This window comes from Botryllus schlosseri, chromosome 2, assembly GCF_051294905.1.
Source record: "Botryllus schlosseri isolate E-star chromosome 2, Bs_hap1, whole genome shotgun sequence".
Lineage (NCBI taxonomy): Eukaryota > Metazoa > Chordata > Ascidiacea > Stolidobranchia > Styelidae > Botryllus > Botryllus schlosseri.
The window spans coordinates 9012810-9029812 of record NC_137237.1 but is presented as its reverse complement, the minus strand read 5'-3'; the positions used below and the strand labels follow the sequence as shown (position 1 = coordinate 9029812).

At 43.6% G+C, this 17003-nt stretch overlaps 1 protein-coding gene across 4 annotated transcripts; it reads right to left on the bottom strand.

Moving 5' to 3' along the window:
- Window positions 1-644: 644 nt before the first annotated feature.
- On the bottom strand, window positions 645-16883 carry LOC145433351 (uncharacterized). 4 transcript variants are annotated; one of them, XM_080310431.1, is made up of 25 exons: window positions 16314-16882; window positions 14965-15935; window positions 14437-14559; window positions 13289-13490; window positions 13069-13229; window positions 12189-12831; window positions 11830-11981; window positions 11724-11770; window positions 11053-11192; window positions 10916-10960; window positions 10740-10853; window positions 10497-10680; window positions 10112-10403; window positions 9868-10047; window positions 9523-9709; window positions 9162-9293; window positions 8559-8721; window positions 8424-8495; window positions 7168-7637; window positions 6355-6715; window positions 5120-5382; window positions 4328-4468; window positions 3543-3693; window positions 3376-3474; window positions 645-2824 (listed from the first exon to the last, which is right to left on the bottom strand). In XM_080310431.1, exons 4-25 carry the CDS (start codon window positions 13475-13477, stop codon window positions 1581-1583), a joined length of 5430 nt encoding a protein of 1809 aa, XP_080166557.1. In that variant the 5' UTR covers window positions 13478-13490; window positions 14437-14559; window positions 14965-15935; window positions 16314-16882; the 3' UTR covers window positions 645-1580. The 4 variants fall into 4 exon arrangements, with proteins under 4 accessions (XP_080166557.1, XP_080166561.1, XP_080166559.1 ...); XM_080310435.1 differs by having other exon boundaries at window positions 13069-13223; window positions 14965-16883; XM_080310433.1 differs by having other exon boundaries at window positions 5120-5383; window positions 6359-6715; window positions 14965-16882.
- Between the last annotated feature and the right edge of the window lie 120 nt (window positions 16884-17003).

Below are 17003 nucleotides of genomic sequence, written 5' to 3'. Positions count from 1 at the left end.
TTATATGTCTTGGTGCATCGTGTCGCGGTAATGGCCAGCGCCGATCTGCCCATTTCTAGAAATCTTGCGTAATTTTTCTTTGGGGAAGAGTACCCCAAAATGAAGATATTTGGCAACTTGAAATCGCGCTAAGCGCGAAAAAATTCTGAAAAAGTTGCATAATTTTTCAAAAAATACTCCATAATTTATGCTAATTCACGAAATAATTTTGGGCCCCCTCCTATTGGGGGTTTCGGGGTGCGGCAGTTACGGTCCTGGGTACGATAAGCAGTTATGGTAACTCGGGCCCGTGGACGGACACATGAGCAATGAGTATATGGATCAGGGTTAGAACGCATATGGCGTGTGTCATCTGATCAGTCTGGTGCGCCAGGGACCGGGATTTAAGTAGCAGAGGGATTTCCGCAACTCAGTAGATGATGTTGCTACGGTAAGCAGCACGACTGCATTAAGCCAAGCGTGGTGTACAGGCCTTCACCATTCCCAAGTTGATGAGGACGAACTCAGAATTGATGACGAATTTCTTTTGCGAACATGGTTGTTCTGATTCCAATCTGATTTGGAAATGCCGATCCTTTCTGGTTGTCCAACTCTGTCCACAAGAGGGCCTCTCCATAACCCGCCAGACACGTCAACAAGCGGAGTATTGCACAAACTTTATTCACGACAAGCCAATAACAACGTGAAATCGGGAGTACCGCTTGGTACGGTCAATGTCAGTTCGCGAACAAATATGCTGCCGAACGGTCACAGTTTACGTAATGGCAGAATAGAAGAATCAACGTAGAAAATACAAAAAGAGAAAAATACACTCAATAAAACGAAAATTCAGCACCGAACAAGTTCATGGGCACCGCTGTGCCACATCAGGCTATGACATAGACCAGTGGTTCCCTAACTTTTTGACTATCTCCTCCTTATCAAGATTGATATATCTTTGTCGCCTCCCTAACAGCTAGAGGTAATCAGTAGTGAATTACTTCTATCATGCTGTAGTACTCAAACAGACCAAATCCAATGCTTAAACCTCAACAGTGTTTTATGGCCGAAATACTAATTTTCGCACACTTATTACTGTCAAGTGCTACGTAGTTTTTGAATTTACTTAAACGATACGTTCCTGCAAAGTTGGAGAGAATTCATAAGCAAGTTGATTCGATCCTTTTCACCTCTTGCGGGCCTGAGACGAGCACTGAGTTGCGTTTTTATCAACATCGGGCCATTACAAATTGAACTAGGCCAGGAACCAAACAGCTAATCTAATAGAATTGAATGCACGTTTTGCGCAGTGGTTCTCAACAGGGGTGTCAGTTGGAAGGGGCGCCGCGAGAAAATGAGGTAAAGACATAAAATAAATGAGTAGCATTAGGGAATAGAGGCTTGACCGAAATTTTACCTCGTTTAGTCACAAACATCATATAGCCATTTTTAGGTGCTCCTACTACCAAGGTGCCGCGACTATTATTCCTTTCAGCGGCAATTACAAAAAGGTTGGGAACCGCCCTTCGAACGTTTTCGCCCCGCTTTGGTTTGTGAACCACCGATGTAGAATATATAGATATATATATATCACGGACAAATTAACGACCAGGCTCGTCAGATTTTGAAACGCTCGGAACCGCGGCCGACAACGTATTCACACCCATAGTCGACGACGTCACCGGGCTGGTCAGACCGGACACCACATCACTGACAGTGGTCAAGACACGAGAAATTTCCGTATTTTGAGACGCAGTCTTCCCGAGCGCAATTCTGACAGTATGATTGGATCGGGCCAGCATCGATTTTTCAACCATTTTCGGCACGGCGGACGTCGTCATTTTTGTTTTCGGCACCGTGACCAGACTGTGCGGCATAGATATCAGGGAACGCTTTAACATCGCCCCAGGACCGGTGGTTGACATCTTTGCTAGAGCAGGCGTGACAACGTTACTCACGACAAGCCGGGATGAAAACGCGTTGCTTTTACGGGCCGGTAATATCACCGGCAGGGTGGCACCGATCGAAGACTTTCCCAAGGTCAACTCGCCACCCCAAGAGTTTGCAGGGATAGCGCCTGTAATATACACAGGCACGGTCACTCCATTTGACGAAACGCCTGGACCCGCGGTGGTCGTACGATTCCAGTGCACAGTCCCAGTGTTTAGCGCAGGATTAGCCACGCCCGATATTGAAGTAGACACCACACCACCAGACACTGGGGCTGACACAGTTTTCATACGTGATTTCAAATCGGAAATATTTGCAGTCATTTTCCGCACCTGCATCAGAGTCACTGCGTTGCTCACAGGCGCCTGCGGCTTTGATTTCTGCGTCTTGCACGATAAGTCCGAAGTCTTTGCGTACGTTGCCTTTGCCTGAACGCACAAATTAGCCGTGGAGGTGACTGCCTTACTGGCCCGGACTTTGGCCTGGTCCTGCTGTACCTTAGACGCCGCCGCGTTTAATGACGACAGTACCGAGTCGATCTGCTGCACCTTGCTCTGAATGCTCAACCTCGACTCGTTGAACTTGATCAAACTCTCTTTCCTGTTTGCTATTGTCGTCGTCGTCGGCACTGCGATCGGGACAGCTTCGACGGTCGTCAACGCGACCGCGTCAGTCACCGGGACATACTTTCGCGTTATCGGGTCGAAACGAGCCTTTGGTTTGCGTGGGGTGTTCTTGCCCTTTCGGCGGCCGCCTTGGTTGCGGGCGGCCGTCATTTTTCCCGCTTTGGCCGCAACCACCTTAGTCACTTGGCTCGGCGGTGCGGTCGTCGCGCTAGCGTAGCTGACTATCATCGGCGCCGCGGCGGAGACTGCGTAAGTGGAGACTATGCGTCCTGAAAAATATAAAGTGTGGACGATAAAAGGCTTTGATTCCACACAATACTGTATTTGGTTACCAATCTACTCGTGCTTGCTGGCCCCTAATCCTAACCTGTACCTACCCCTAACAGTTACAGCCAGGATTCGCCAAACGACATCGATGGTTCAAGTATTATGATCAACGTACGCTGTCTTGTGAACAATGAAAAAAACTTTAAACATGGATTGGGAAAAACCACAATAACATATTTGGTAATACGACTGATTGTTGATATAGAAAGTTCTATTGAATTATCTACCAGTTCTTGACGATTACCTCTGACTGACGAGTGTCTGTATAAAATATCACTGCTTACTTCAATGTGAATGTAGAATTGAATTGCATATTGAAATTCTGTACCTCCAAGAATCTCCTAAAATAAAATATCTATAGTAATGCATTGCAGTTACGTTCTTCGGACTGATATAGCCAGAGAGAAGTCTCGATGCCATAACAAACCGATAATTACACGAGTAGTTTCAAGATAAAGTAAACCCGATTCTCGCAACGAACACATCGACGTACCTTGGTCCAAACGAACGCTCCCTTGTTTCATCTGCATATTCGTAGCCGCGTTCAAACTGCTTATCTGACTCGCCTGGTCTTGACTCAAATGCCTTCTCACTGCATTTCCGAAATTAAAAAAATGCAAATAACCCAGACGGCACCAACGAGACAGTACTACAACGTACCGTAGGCGTTTGCGTCCTTCAAATTGGCGCCCTGCTGTTTTATGACGATACCTTGCTGCGCGTTCACAGCTCCCGGCTTTTGTACGAGAGTAAGATGCGTTTGTCCCATGCTCGCGTTGCCATTGTTGACAATTATGAATTGCTGGCCCGACTGTGAAAGAAATATACGTTGCTGTTATGCATGGAGATGGTCAGTTGGTCAAGTTGTTATTCAATTAGAAGTGGAAGTAATAACATTAATTGCCACTCAATCAAAAGTAGAAACTACTGAGACGTGTAAAAACTACATCAAGTAGAAGTAGAAAATGGAACGTTCACCCAATTAGGCAGTTTCAACGACCAGATTTAGTCGAGGGGCTGCATACTTTTAGTAGTCGGAGGCTATTTTCGAAATGGCATGATGTAGCCTATCTTTGCGATTAACACAATGAACTGCAAATATATTCAGTTATTATGATACTGCGGCAATTTCACTCATAACAGCGATGAAACCGCAAAACTACTTCTCACTTTTTCAAATCCAAAGAGTAAAAAATAGAAAGTAGTTTTGCTGAAAGTAGAACTGTAAGTAGTACAAAAATGTAGCCGCCCAAACAAGTAGTGCAAGTAATCAAAAGCTACTTAGCACTCCGAAAAGCATAAGTTCTGTTACTGACAGCCTCTGGTTACACATCATGTACACCGCACACTGGAACCATGCCAGACAGATAGCATTCAGTAGTCTATAAAACCCATAAAGCAAAAACTTGACAAACACGCACGACCATCGAAAGACAATCGCTCACCGGAAGGTTGTTAAGCTGCGGCTTGACATTGACGATCGAACCGTGGGAGGGGCCGACTTGGCCCGGACTGGTCAACACGTTCTGACCGGCCGACTGCAGATTCGTCTTCATCAGAGCGCTGACCGGTATCAGCAGCATGTTCTGCAAATTAAAACCCGATCAAGTCAGCGCCAGCGGAATTATACTGTCACACTAGAGATCAACACGGAATTGAACAACAAAAATGAAATAGATCTGGCCTTGAAGCTCGATTGAGAACAGGCGAAGGTCATGAATTCTGCCATTGGCAAACATCTATTGGATAATCTTGTTCGTGCGAAAAATTATCGAGGCTACGGATTTCGCGTCGTCGTTAGAGGCCGTTCACACTTTCATTTGTGTGCCTTGGAGTCTACTTTTATCAAAATATGCCAACCTAGTTTGTGAAAATAGTTCTAATACCAACTAAAAATAATACATTGCACTTGAGTGATCTCTACGCCCCGATTATTCGAAACTTCATGCCGGTGATGTCATGGTGACACGGTTGTTGCTATACAATGTTCTTTTTCAATTCTCTACTAGTTGCTGACGAATACCACTGACGAGTGTCAGCCGACAGTATTCGGGCTCATTGCAATATGAATATACTATTCAAACGGCCAGATTTGGACAATGAATCTTTAACCATTTCCAGTTTTCATGAGACTTTTGAACAAAATTGAACCATTACCAGAACTGGATATGGCACCAAGCTGACTATGGCTTTGAAAATATTAAATCCGGTCATCTCTGCGCCACACACACACTCACTTGCTGGCCGTTAGCTCCGTTTATAATGGCCCCGGACGGCACAATCACTTTGATGACGTTGCCGCTCTGAGACTGCTGCGACTGCATGATGCCGAACGGGACCGCGTGATTTTTCGGAATCTGCTGCGTTTTGGCGACCGCGCGACACACGTTGCCGGCGGACAGGTGCAAATTCGCCGCGACAGAAGACTTTGTCGCCTTGACTTTGTGGACAAGAGAAGCCGCGGTTACCGCGCCAGAAGTCACCACTTGGCCTTGCATGCCTGGAAATGAAAACGTGGTCAAACGAGGTTATCGTGCACATTGCACAACTGGTCCGTTGCGGTAGGCTTGGTCTTCGGCCCGTATTGATGGTTCTAGCTCACCAACAGATCAGCGCTTGTTAAATTGGGGTCCGCAGAGCAGTTTTAAAGGGGATCGTGGAAGGCCAATTTTTAAAATTCAACTGTAAAATTACTCCTTTACTTATTAGATCCGTCCTTTTTTTTGACTTAATTCACTGTGACGCGGCTGGGTGGAAGTGTTGACCGGGTAGCTCTGCAACTAGTCCTTATCTCAGTGAGGCAGATGCCCTTTTTTGTAGTCATGAGGCGGCTAACAGCAGGATATTTTTCAGTCATAAACTTTACCGAAACATTTTCACTCAGAATCTTGCAACAGATTGAATGACGGATCAATGCGCGACAAAAAAATCGATACTTCAAATTAAAATTGAATGACCGAGGACAGTGGTTCCCAACGTAGCCGATATCGATTTTGAGAAATGGGGGGGGGGGGGACGAAAATAACGAAGGGAGCGAAGATGTTAGAACGCCCACACTCGACAAATCGGCACGAAATGAACCCGAAAACGGGTTGTTCCAGATCTGCCTAGAAACTTGACTGAAAAAAGGTACGATTATCTTGGATACGTGTCTTACGCGAGTCAATATCAAAGAATTGACCCTTTTTTTAGTCGATTCACCAGCGATCAGAGTTGAGTTTTCTAAAATTTCCTGTTTATTTTATGTCCTCTTTTTCGGTTCTGAAAATATGGAGGGTGAAAATTTGCGTCGAGCTTGATGAGTCAAAAATGGTTGGGAACCACTGATGCATACTGTTTTACAATTATGACCGTGATCTCTGCCCGTGACAGTGGGCATCCGTCGCGACATGGAATTTGACCAAAAAAAACGACACAAGAAGAAAATTCCGGAAAAATATACGACTTAAAAAAATCAAGGCCGCAAGCTAACCCGGCGGTGGCAGCACGTTCACAGTCTTGTTCGTCGCGTTATTCCTCAGACTCGCAGACGACGTCTTCTGCAACTGAGCGTTGTTCTTCACTTGGACGGGCGAAGAGGCGGGAGGCGGTATCACGTTGATGGCTGTGCCCAGCTCGCAAAACTGTCCGGACGGAGATCGCGGCACCATCCCGGAAAAGGACATCCCCGATATCGTCCTGGTCAACGGCGGGGTCGCGGGCGCCAAGCTGCTGGGTGCCGTCAGGGTGAATGACGTAGAAACCGTGCCAGTTCGGGACTTGCGACTGGGTCCCGAAGACGTAGCCACGACGGAGGATACCGACTCGAGCATCAACGATTCTGACTCGACCTCCTGTGTTAACGCAAATCCAGCATTAACTGTGGCTCGCCATGTAAAACATCAAACATTCTTCCGGCATAACATATGCGACCGATTGTGCAGGTCAGGCGTTCTTAACGAGGAGACAGTAGGATAGTTTCACAGGCTCCAAGACAAGCCAATATTGAAACTGCAACTCGCCAAACTAAATTCTCCATATTTATGAAATCTGCCCCTTTTTGCACTCGCTTGCTTATATCATCGTATTAATTTCAGTGCTCACCACAGGTCATAATAGCCGCAGGAACGACACAAAGGTAAAGACTAGACCGTGACAGATATCGGATCTTTCATTTGAACAGCTCTACAGCAATCGCTATATTTAACATGAAATAAACTAGTAAGACGATATTATAATCAGTCGGGCTTTAGTTAAAATCCCGAAGACTGTAAGCAAACGTCAATAATCGCGGCGAATAGCCCACCTGCGATAGCTGCCGCGCCAACATGCTTGTATACTGATCCACCGCAGGCGATGAAGGAAGCTTGGGCGAGTTCGCAGCCTCCGCATCCAACCTCTCCAGCACGCCCTCCAGATCCTGCAGGTCCTCGGCAGAAATCAAGGGCGGTACTGCGTCCGTCGAGACGAACCCCTGACCGGCGCACTCTTTCTTGACGGACCGCGCCACCGCACTGCCGAAAGTGTAGTGCGCTATCTGCGACCGATCGAAGCCGTCCAACGACGGCGGGTCTTCGTCAGATTTGGGGGCGTCGCAGTTCACGATAGCGTCTGGAGAGCCGTTCATCATGGGGCTTGTCAAGAGTTCAGAGTTCAAGTTTGGCTTGGAGTCGTGGGGCCCGCTACCGAGAGGGGCTTGCTCGGGATGATCGTCGGGGGTGGGGGAGGCGGCGGCGGCCAGAAGCAGGGCGCGTTCGAGTTCTTCCGCGTTCTTTTCTGTGAAAACATCAGCGCCAAGCTGAGTCCCGAAGTAGTCACGGCACTAGGATTTCCATTGCGAAATCATTCACACTTTTTAGCGCAAAGTACTACACACGCCCGTATAAACAGCGGCACAAATCGGGTCAACATGCACACATGCCAAAATTAGTGGCGGTCAGCATACTTTGCAGTACTCGTGTGAATATGAAGACCTTCTTGGAGGTACAGTATCTCATGTACAATTGACTAATAGATTCATATTGAAATATACCCCAATATTTTCTGCCGAAACTCGTCAGCAACTAGTAGAGAATTGGAAAGAATCATGAACAACGCATCAACAATCGTATCACAAAATATGACTTTACCGACATGAAATTTCGAATAATCAAGGCGAAGAGATTGCGCTTAAGCGATACGATTGTTGATGTACAAGGTTATTTTCAATTCTCTACTAGTTGCTGATGATTACCCATGACGAGTGTCAGCCAAAAATATTCGGGTTTATTTCAATATAAATATACTATTCAATTATATATGCAACAATGCAAGTGATATGCTTTTAGCCTACTTCCACTACTGTTTCACGGCTTTTTGAGCGAAAGTAGACATAATTACTTTTTTAAAACTACATGCTTGAGTACTTCATATTCACACTACATATTTCTACTTGAAACAGTTTTTGCAAGCCTTGAAAAGCATCTACTTACAAACGCAGCAATGTCAATTACTTTGACCTTCGCAAGTAACGCAATGATGAGACTGCATTGCATTACATCGGACGCGACGGAAGAAACTCACCAGAAAAGAGATCAAACTCCTGAGCGTCATCCTGCCATTTATCCAGCACCCCGCTCAGCATAATCTCGTTAGCTGAAACGGCAAATTGCAAAGTCAAGAGCGTTCGCGCTCATAAATAATTCAACGACGACGTACTCATGAGATTCAGATCGTCGTCGCTGCTATCCGATCGTTTGGCGTCGCCGATTTCCGGATTCAAGCGCGTTCCCGCGGTCTTCGAGATCGACGAATTATTATCAAAGCGATTTGAACTTTGTTGCATAGCGATATGATTAGAACTTCTGTTCTGGTAATTAACCTGGAACGTACCATATTGTTACATAAATCTAACGTGGATATATCAGAAACTGAGCAAGAGTACAAAAAGGTAGAGTTACATTTAGTAAATATGACATGAATTCACATAAACCAAATGTCGAAATGTCTTAAAATCTTGCCTTGTATTCACAAAAATGAAGGAAGCCCATGACTAAATGTCATCAATGAGTGACAATTATTCAAAAAATTGACCAACATCAAAATAATTTATGTGCTTTGTGTTGGGTAATCGCAATAATGAAGGAAGCCCGTGAATCAATGTCCTCAATAACTGACAATAATTAGAAAAATTGATTACATAATATGCAGGCACTTCCATGGGAAATTGCTTGATGCGAGTGAAAAAATTGAACATCATCGAGGCCCTCTAACCGGGATAATAATTCAGAACCTCTCGTGGCAAAATTCTACAACATCCACCTGGTTGATAGATGCATCCAGAGTCTGCGAGGCTCCCTTGGATTCGTCCTGCTGCTCGACTTTCTTCCTCTTTTTTTTCTTGTATTTTTTGATAAGCGGCAGAAGTTTCGCGCGTTTCTTTGCGCGCTTCACCTGCGAGATGGAACTAGTTGAAATACAAGACCAGAGAGAGAGAGAGATATTTCTCAAATTCATGACTGAGCATTGAGCAAGCTTTGTAATGAACATGACTGATGTCATGAACACTATTTGTCAAAACAACTGGCTGGCAAATCAACTCCATTATCACCCAGATACAAGAAATACCGGACATCCCGTTTTTCGGTTGAATAAAAGCAACGCAAGATGAAAACAAACTTACCGTCGGTTCCGGGCTTACGTCAGCCACAGTTTTCATGTCGTGGCCCAGCTTGTACAAAAACTGCGTCTCGCAATGCCATATATGCTCCTTGCAGTAATCGGCGTAGGGTAACGATTTTTTGCAACATTTCAGCCCTTCTTCGGAAGACAATTGACAAAGGAGCGGTGCGGTAGATTTCTTTAAAACTCTGTAAAGTCACAAGAACAGCTTATAAAACAAAATCTCTACGTTGAGTTCAGAACGATTGAAATATCGATGACTCGCGTCTTAAACTTGAAATGAAAGATTAACACACTCATTTCGGCCACACACATCGCTGTAAATACGTTAATACTTTACACACACCTGGCGGCACTCTTTCCTCCAAGGTACGAGTTCACGGTCTGCATTGTTAGAGTCGCATTCTCGTTGAAACACTCCGATAACATCCCAAGCTCGTACTCCTCCCTATTAATTTCTTCTGACAACGTCCTATACTTATCCTTCATTAACAATGTGTCCAGAGTAAAGGCAGCTTTCCCATCACTAAAGTCGATCAATACAACATTGAAATCGACGTACGATCAATAGAGAGAAAAACACACTGTACCTTGCCGAGGTAGTTGAGATGTCGTCAGCGTCATGATTACATAACGTTACAGTATCCTCCGATGACATGCACAGTTTATCTATAATCCGTTCATGATGAACACCTTTCAGCGTTGGTTTCGTTTCTGTTAATAGTCCGAGCAAACTTTTTGCCGCCGCAAATGTCTTCCACGGTTCTGCCCTGTCCAAATCTTCCAAGCACTGCTTGTAGTTTATTTTCACCTTGTCGGGTTTTACGTGTTTTTTACTGACGTGCTTCTTCAGCAAGCGTTGTTTCAACGCCTTTCCTTTATCTGTCAATATATTGCGTAATGAAGCGTCGAAATTGTCAACTCACTTCGAGTATCATGCATCGACCAACATTATAAACCAGCACAACAACATACCTGCTCTGGGCAAATTCTTTTCAACTTCAACAACCCTGTCTGCAAAGAGGTCCGTTTCTAGGGCGGCTTTCTCGTTCATGTATCGAGACAGTGCCTTAAACGGGGACGGCGCAGACGACGACACTGTCATCAACTTGGCGGGAGGGTTCGCACTCAGAATTGATAACCTCGTCTGCACAGCATTCTGCGACATATCGACGATCAGGAGAAATACTTGGGAATGCAAATTTCACAGGCACCTACCTTTTTGAGTTTGGTTTTATCAGTTGGCGTTTTTAATCTTCTCTTGTTTGTGCTGTTATCAGTGCTTTTCCCATCGAACTTGCCTCTCTTGGCGGAAGAGTCATCAGTTTGTTTCTAACATTATCAGACATTTGGTGTCGTAATAATTGCAACTCTAAGTAACTAACAAAACAAACCTGTTTCCTTTTTTGAGCAGGTTTACTACTGCTGTTCTTCTTTACCTGTAAAAGGTCAAATGAGACTGCCGTATGCCCACTTCAAATCAGCAACACCAATTGCATAATAAATCATGTATTCGCAAACACATATCTACCTTTTTCAAAGTTCCAGGAACATTTTCAGCACCTGCAACTTGCTGCAAACGAATGCGGTTATTAGAATCCAGTCTTTCGTTCAGGCTCGTCACCGGATGATTCACATTGCCTGCAGGTAGACCAAAATTACTTGAAGATCCTGAAACACATTGAGCACGGATTAATCATTCACAACACTCGAATAAGCCAAACGCCCTTTTTTTTATCAAGGTTGCTACCGCCTACAATCATATCAATAACAGCCGCACCACACCAAATAATCAATACATATTAGTTACTTATGAACACAAATCTACCTAACATATCTACAATGCAAGGCTTGCATATAAATTATACATAATATTATACACACAGTACTGCAATACTTCCTACTCAAACAGAACACACTAAACACTACGATGTCACAAAAGACACAACTCACTCTCAGCTGGTATATTTACAGCAGCGGGTCATAAATCATATCATATCAGTCACAATCATATCAATAACAGCCGCACCACACCAAATAATCAATACATATTAGTTACTTATGAACAAAAATCTACCTAACATACCTACAATGCAAGGCTTGCATATAAATTATACATAATATTATACACGCAACACTGCAATACTTCGTACTCAAACAGAACACACTAAACACTACCATGTCACAAAAGACACAACTCACTCTCAGCTGGTATATTTACAGCAGGTCGCTCAATTCCAGATGGCTTTCTGTAAGAAAGTAAATCACATGCCAAGATAACAGATGATGCAAATATACTATAACCCACTTTTTAGAAGAATCACTTGCTGCAGCCAGAGGCCCTTGCACAATAGTAACACCCAAAGACTGTAAAGCAGATAATTGCTCTTCCATTGTAAGATCTTTACCATTTAAAACCTCCATTAGTTTCTTGAAGAGAGTTTCGTCAGTACCGCTGGGCTGAAAATTTCAACAATAAACTGCATGAGTCTACTTGCAAAGACACAGCGGGCAAGATCACACAAACAAATGACGAAGTATTTACAAACATTCCTCTTCCCAAGTTGATTGAAGATTACTTAATGAATAGAATAAGCTAAAATTCAAAACATAGTCCAAGTTCAACCATCTATCAAAATCCTACATAATGCGAAGAAAAACGGTCACCTTATTCACTGCTAAAGTGGATGCATGCTGTCCCGCTACGTTCAATGCGGGAGCCGAGTTGCTTTGCAGACGCCTGTTCTTTGGTTCCTTTCCTTGTGATGAAACTGTGACAGGTTCCAATTTCTTATAAAACGGGATGCTGTAGGACGGTGTCGATGCTTTGCTAGAAGTTGTCACGAATGACTTCATAGGACTTCTCGCATTCGCTAGATTAATGACGTTGGAAGCTGCTGTCGATGATACCATTCTTGGTGGAGTGTTGTCATCTCTGTTCAAGGTCATAGGTCTCGTACAGACAGTTATAGTCTTTCCAACCTTCTTCATAACTGAAACCGGTTGTTCGCTGTTCTGAGTACTTGAATTACTGTGATCAGCATATTTCGCGTTATCTGATACGTCAATTCCGTTTTGTTTCACAACACTGCTATGAGACGGTGTAGTTCGAACCTTTGAGACAGCCGCCAGAATAGAGGTATTACAACTCGATGGCATGAAATTCTGGCGGATATTTCCATTGATTAAATCGGATTTGGAAATGGGCAGGAACCCATCAATCTGCTTCAGATTCATTGAAGACGGTGGCTTTTTGAAGATTGCCTTTTTAACTAAAGACACCGACTCTCCAGAATGCTGGTTGCAATACCTAAAAGAAAGGAAGAATAACTACCTAAGTGCTGGTAGTATAATCAATTGAAATTGATTGTGTAGCACTGATATTGATATCGCGCCGCAAAGCACACTTCAAAGTCATTTCATTCCAGTGTGATATGAGGTCATTTCATTTCTGGTACTTGATCAATCCACTCAATATTCATGACTGTGTCTCAACCTCAGAACTGACTTTAACAAAACCGATCAGAACCCAAGAATAAGACCATACCTTTTTCCTTTGTAAGTAACCAAATTGGTGCAGCGCTGATTTCCGTACGAGACAAAATTGCACAGTGAAGCAGCAGTTATACTTCCAGCGCTTGGCGAACGGTCAGCGAGATCTGACAGAAGAACACCGCCATGCTGCACGCCGTTAGTTTGAGCCTGCAGCTGATAAATTGAAATAATGCCTCAAATGTTCAACCCCTAGGTAAATTGATTCCTCGTACTTTTGGAGACTTGATGACAGCTTTTGCGATTGTGTTTGGTGTCGCAAAAGACGTTCCGCATGGAGGTGATTGCTGCATCAACGAGGAACACAGATGATCATTTAAGCCTTGCAGAGTAGTCGACGAATCACCGAAGAGTCCATAAAGGGATATTTGATCTTGATGTGAGCTTACAGAGTCTCCATCCATGTCCAGTGCTCACCTTCAAGCGACACACACTTCAAGTCAGATGCTTGAAACAAGCAATTAACGACATTTCAGTTCAACAATGTATCAAAAAATTTCTTAAAACTTTACTGATATATGAATACATGTAGCCCGAAAGTTCCAGACACTATCGTCACCATTACTGCAGTAACAGAAGCTACATAGCAAGAGTATAATGAGTTACATCAGGAGCTTACATGAGCTATGTTTCAATGCAGCTAACCTTGTAATTCATCTGATTGCCACTAAGAAGGTCATGGGAAAATGACCCGTTCATTGAAGTATCACAAATAATTGTAGAAGTCGTAAAATACAGCAACACAACACAGCGTCTGATACTATAATACCTGATCATTGCTTGAAAATACTTATTAATCTGGATATGCTACATTTTAATTAGTGACAGTAGCTTCAATTCGAGATGCAAATCAAGTACTTGTACACTTTGCATTTCCCTACCATAACACACCATTGAGAAATAATACTCCTTGGATCAATTATGCAAGTTATTTCAAGAACAAGTGAATAGCTAACAGACTGCAAATGGTTGAATATTATTGAGCAAAGAGCTATGTCAAATCTACATACATTTTGACAGACACAGCTAACAGACGACAAAGGTTGAATATGCTTGAGCAAATTGTTATATAAAATCCACTTACATTTTGTGCTGCTCTCTAAAGGTTTTACAATAAATCAACGGGTTCTCGAGAAATTAAAGTTATACTTTTTTCATTCTGCACAATTTCTCATCAGCTCCAACACACAACTACGACCGACTAAGATAGGGCTTTGGCTAATTGAAATACGCAAGTACAAATTCCAAACTTGATTGCTTTGATGCAAATGCTACTATGTGCAATTAACTACCGTATCGCAATTCAGAGGTAAAAATGGCATCGATAACATTGAGCAAGCACAGCCAACAACAAAATTTATACCTGCAGCAGTGATGGGGATGCACACTTGAACTCAATAAAGACTTCTCAAAATGATAAAATGAATCGAAACTTGATATGCATTCACCTCCCACCAAACAATACATGATTTCCTTTGAATTGAGTCTGCAAGTAATAAAGTGTGTATCACTGAATAATACTAGTTTTCGCAATCACTAGTACAGTGTGTTGGATTTAATGTCCACTCCGGGCATCCCGTATTGATCGGGAGACGAAGTGCAGCGCTCGCGGCCGTTAAGTCGGTCGCTGCCCGTGTTCAATAAAAACATACTCCAGTTAATATGATATCCTGTTATCATGATGCTCAAGATACTTTAATCTAGGAGAAAAATAGCGGTAAAGCATTGAAATCGAAATAAATATACCTCAATATGTGGTTAGCGGCATGCGGAAACAAAGCTCCTGCCTACCGCAAGCCAGAAGCTAACCTACCGACGGCTAGTACAGTTCAAGTTGTAGAACGAACAGAAAGCCAGTATCATTATATACAGTAACTAAATACCTCTTTACCTTAGAATCTTTCCGATGTATCATTTTCCGTTGAATCTTTAGTCGTTTTAAAAATAATTCCGCTCGCTAACAGCAGCAACAGTACTCGATAAAATTTCAAGATGGCCGACCAACCGAAGCGCGCCTTTCGACGCTTAGCGTTCACATGCCGCCATTGTAAGTAGAGCCGTTTCCTTGTTTGGCTTGTATCCTGGCATCAAACTTCAGAAATTTTGGCGTCAACGCAGTTCCCGTGAGATGTCGAACGGTCAATCGTTCAATAAATCCCCTCCCTTACAGTAGCAGCGGATAGCTTTGTTTGAAATAGACAGATTTGACCTCGAAGAGGGCCGGAACGGACACGGGAACCGCATACCGCTGTGATTGAAAATGCCAGATGTAATGCCCAATTAAGAATATTCATGTATTTTTTCATATGCATTGCAGTCAGAAGAATTCGGGAGTTGTAGATGATGGGGATGTGTTTGGAATTGATGAAATGTGTGATTTTATGCCAGTCCGGAAACGAAGCACGCGCGCCAAGCGTCTGTGAACATTTCGTCACAGACCTTTGTATGACCCGTATGAGTTGTAATTTCACAAAAATATCCACTGATAGCGGGCCAACAAATTATCTGGCATATTTTCCATGCCTCTTTGTTCAGTCGGTAGATCCAGAAAACAATACTGGGGTCAGTTGGGCCATTGTCAACCCTCCCACACAGGACACAATGATGGTGGGGCACATAGTGTGAGTTGGATTTCTCATCAAACAAAATCCAGTGTGCGGGATTAGAAAGTCCCCAGAACGATGAAGCACGTCTCCATCGTCATACCCCCGTGCGTGGAATAGCAAGCAAGTTCACTAAATTGTCATAATGCATAACATTTTCTTGCGCGGATGAATATGAAGAGTCGACGCGGATCGCTTTCAGTGCTTTTCTCTTCCATTACGTAATTTCGCTATAGCAAAAATGTACGCAGCGGCCACTCTGAAAATAAACGTAACAACTCAGGTCGCGTATCAATGTATGGCGGCCGAGCAATGAAATACAATATCAACTTAGAAAGCTATCCCCTCTGAAAAGTCTTCTTAATTGCTTCTGTTTACACCATACCACTGCTATCGCACGGCACTAATGAAGATGCTCAAAGTAATTATTGTTAAACAGTGTTTCCCAAGTTCTACGGTGAAGAATAGCGTTGTCAATACTATAGCTTTTGCGGAGTCTAGAGAGGACGGTGCGCTGATTCGTTCAAGTTTTGAGTTTCCAATATATTTGCTGCCTTAAATTGACGAACCCCTCATTTTCACTAAAGCAGAATTAGTTTACCAACTCGATCACCTATATTCTTACTAATGCGCCTACTCTCGGTGATTGACGTCCTCTTTGCCAGTCCCGTTTGCAACTTTTTCTCGTAATCGTCGTAGCAACAGCCAATCCACGAGTTCACTGCTTTGTTTCGGGGAGTCGGTAGGCGTGCGGACATCCTTTTTTCTATCGGGGTTGCGTCTACTGCTCTTCACCTAAAGCATTCTCTTAGCACTCGCGGTCTTTATCCCGGCGTACGAGCTTTAATTTAGTGGTAGTAATTTCACAAACGTATACGACAATACTTGACAGCCGTGTGCCTCCGCTATCACGTGATTTAAATGCCGCATAACTAATGCCTTTTTTGTATCAACAAACATGATATCTGAACTGTGAGGTTACTCGATTCACAAGGCGGCGGATTAAAACGAGCCAGACGACCCTTCTTTACCCACCTATAAACCTTTTTCCATGGAATGGTCCATCACATGCCCACCACTTACAAGCTTCGTACTGACTGAAAATGTCCTACTTTACGAAAAATGGGCATAGAGATGGTGATTTTCGGTAGTACCATTCCTTGCTGTGGCCCGTGGTCAGTTACCAACATAAAACTCTCGTGCGCGGAACTAGACTTCCTCTGTCACAATTCCTAAATCTGCTCTCAATGAGATACGCTTATGCATACCAACTGCATCCGCTTATTCGTTTAAGTTCAATGTTTAGCAATGCCACGAGCTGAGAATT